General features: G+C 41.9%; 1 protein-coding gene across 1 annotated transcript; it reads right to left on the bottom strand.

Annotated features, from left to right (window-relative positions):
- Positions 1-738: 738 nt before the first annotated feature.
- On the bottom strand, positions 739-2,111 carry LOC147253039 (uncharacterized). The gene is made up of 3 exons (XM_086217120.1): positions 1,959-2,111; positions 1,815-1,873; positions 739-1,700 (listed from the first exon to the last, which is right to left on the bottom strand). The coding sequence occupies exons 1-3, from the start codon at positions 1,985-1,987 to the stop codon at positions 964-966; spliced, it is 825 nt and encodes a 274-aa protein (XP_086073246.1). The 5' UTR covers positions 1,988-2,111; the 3' UTR covers positions 739-963.
- Positions 2,112-2,739: the final 628 nt, after the last annotated feature.

Genomic DNA, 2,739 nt, shown 5'->3' on the forward strand with positions numbered 1-2,739 from the left:
GCCATTTATAGATCTCCACTTAACACATTCATAATTCATTATATTCATTTTGTGATGTTTGAATTTTGTCTGACATTTAAAAACGTGAATTAAAAAAAAAACTGACCCCTGCTGCTGCTGAACACCCCCTTTTATTTTTATGACCGCTCTGAACTGCCTCCCCTCTCGCTTACCACAAACAGTTGATTGCGTTTGTCCTGTCAATCATTTTCTTATACACTCCGTGGATAGGCGCTCATAACCAAGTCATTCTTATTGATTTACTGGCTGACCAGACCTTACCCGCTTGACCCTCTTACTATTTCACTCTCAAACGTCACGAAGGACAAAAAAGGAGCATTTCTTAAATTAAGCTCAAATTTACAAATGTGTCTAGTTTCTGTTCTGCTTTTGTTCATGCTTAAGACCACACAACAAGTGCTGACACAGTCCTCTAAATTTAAGAAAAGTGGAAATCTGAATGGTAACACCTCCCTTTCTCTACGAAATAAGCCAGACTACCAGTGAAACATACCTTCACTGAAAAGCTATTATGAGAAATTAACATAACCACTAGTAGTACTAGCAAACAACAGATTGTAAACAGATTATGGGATTTGTCAAAGGCTGACCTTCTGCGAAGCAGCACCTGTGTTCAATGTGAGCCAAAAGGATATGTACCCTTTATAACCAACAGATGGCACTCTGGTAACATCCAGCCATCCAGACAGAGAGGGGAAAAGAGAAAGACGCTGAGAATTATAACTGTTGTACATTTTATTTTTAAGGTATATCTTTCAGTTTTCTGCCCCAAGTGAGACCGCAACAGTGCAGGAGCTTGTGTACAGGTGAGCTGGACAATCCAGGAGCGGTTACAGAAAATCCCTCCAAAAATCTTGCTTGTTCATTTTAAAACACCAGAAGGACAAAGTTGTACAAGCTCCATGTCTGATGCTTTAGTTCATTGACTTATTCCTCTTGAGCCTAATGGGGGGTTTTACTTTGAGGAACGGGGTTACCTTGATTATATTGTTTGACATTGAGGCTTCCGTGCTGTGACTGAGCAGGATGGCCGGGGAACCTAATGCTTTTCTGTCTACTAACAGCAGGGCCTTGGCTCATCATAGCACTCATGTGTCCTCTGTTGGTGAAACGAGATGAACCAAGGACAGGAAATTCTCTTCCCAGGCCATATCCAGTCAGACTAGGTCCCCTCTGGTGAGCACCGCGACCTCTGCTTTGACGCAGTCCACTCAGAGACACGCCGCGTCTATTTGGGATAGACTCATCAAAATCAAGGTCATGCTCATTGTAGACAAATGAGAGCGGCTGGTTGAGACCTTGAGGATCCCAATTCACAAGGTCAGACTGGATGGGGGCTTCAGCTTGCGTTGGAGGGGCAACATGCTTGACCTGCTCAAAATTGGACTCGTGGTGGCTAACGAACTGGCCCCTGGGGAAGCTGAGAAACCGGTCAGTGCTGTGTTCTGTTTGAGCTGGATTGTAAACAGCATGGCTGGGTACAAGCATGTCAGAACTCCTGTGGTCTGCGTGGTTATGTGCCCTGTCATTCATGTTAAGCTCAGGCTCAGACCATTCCGGATAACCATCAAGGAGAGGTCTGAATGAAATTTCACTAGGGTGCATTCCTTGCTGCGCTGGTCCAAGATCAGGGGCTCCTTGGAGTCCTGGATAATCCAAACCTAAGGCAGCTGCACGAGCTGCAGCCGAAAAAAGAAGGATGAACAAAATGCTCTGTTTGTTGTTTCCATGTGGCCAAATGTCAAACACACCCACTAATAATAGAACAGAAACAATTATAGTGCATTACATACCTCTTGCTGTTTGAGCACAATACACTCCCCCAGCTGATACAGAGTGAAGCACAAGAGCACTGCAGCAGAGTACAAGCACTGTAAGGCAAATGCAGAGAAGCTAGGACTGTTTTTATACACAGGAAGCAGTCAGGCTCAAAATACCTGAACAAAACCACCAGAGGAGCACACATCCCTGAAGTATGTTCGCACAAATGTCACAAAAATGCAATTTACTGCAGCACTTGCAACTCTGGACTTCTCCTACAGCCTCTCTGACTGCCCAAATCTTCACTCTAGCTTGATTTACTAATTACACACAGCTGGTTGTCATAGAGACCAAAACTCAACCACTGAATCCAGTCAGCCACTGGCAAATTGCTTCATTACAAACAATTAGTTAAAATGCTGGCTAGCATGAAGACTTTTGCAAAACAAGATTTTTTTTATGGGAGGGGGGGGGGGGTCCCTTTAAGTGAGGAAACACATTTAATGAAGAGTGGGGTCATGCAGCTAATAAAGTGGAGAATAGTGGGATATTAGTGATTTGGAAGAAACACAATTGGACAAATTTGAAATGATTAAATTGATTTATTATTTTTACAAAAAAAACAGCACATAAAATGTCTGAATTTACTCATGGGTTAAAAAATGTGTATAGACATTAGAGTGAATTGAAATATAATTTGAATACCAGCATAATTAACTGCAAATCAGAACTCAAAGGTAACTCATTAAAACTTCCAATTCACATAAAACTGTGATAATATGCCATTTTTTTTTCCACGATCACTGTAACACCGCAAATATGAAACCATCTCATTAAGCTTGACCCCTTTTACGAAAGACAATACTGAAACGTTTTATCATAAACATGTGCAGTCGAAACTAATTGAGCACACAGACTCACACACACACACACACACATACATACACTGATACTTTT

The sequence above is a fragment of the Aulostomus chinensis genome, chromosome 11 (assembly GCF_037954235.1).
Source record: "Aulostomus chinensis isolate RoL2024-O1b breed Wild chromosome 11, RoL_Achi_v1.0, whole genome shotgun sequence".
NCBI classification, from domain to species: Eukaryota; Metazoa; Chordata; class Actinopteri; order Syngnathiformes; family Aulostomidae; genus Aulostomus; species Aulostomus chinensis.

What these genes read in the sequence shown, in the direction of transcription:
- LOC147253039 (XM_086217120.1), bottom strand. Translation starts at nt 1,987, where the DNA reads ATGTGTGCTCCTCTGGTGGTTTTGTTCAG. An exon ending in CCTCTGGTGGTTTTGTTCAG is followed by an intron (nt 1,874 to 1,958) that starts GTATTTTGAGCC and finishes ACTCTGCTGCAG; the next exon opens with TGCTCTTGTGCTTCACTCTG. An exon ending in TTGTGCTCAAACAGCAAGAG is followed by an intron (nt 1,701 to 1,814) that starts GTATGTAATGCA and finishes TTTCGGCTGCAG; the next exon opens with CTCGTGCAGCTGCCTTAGGT.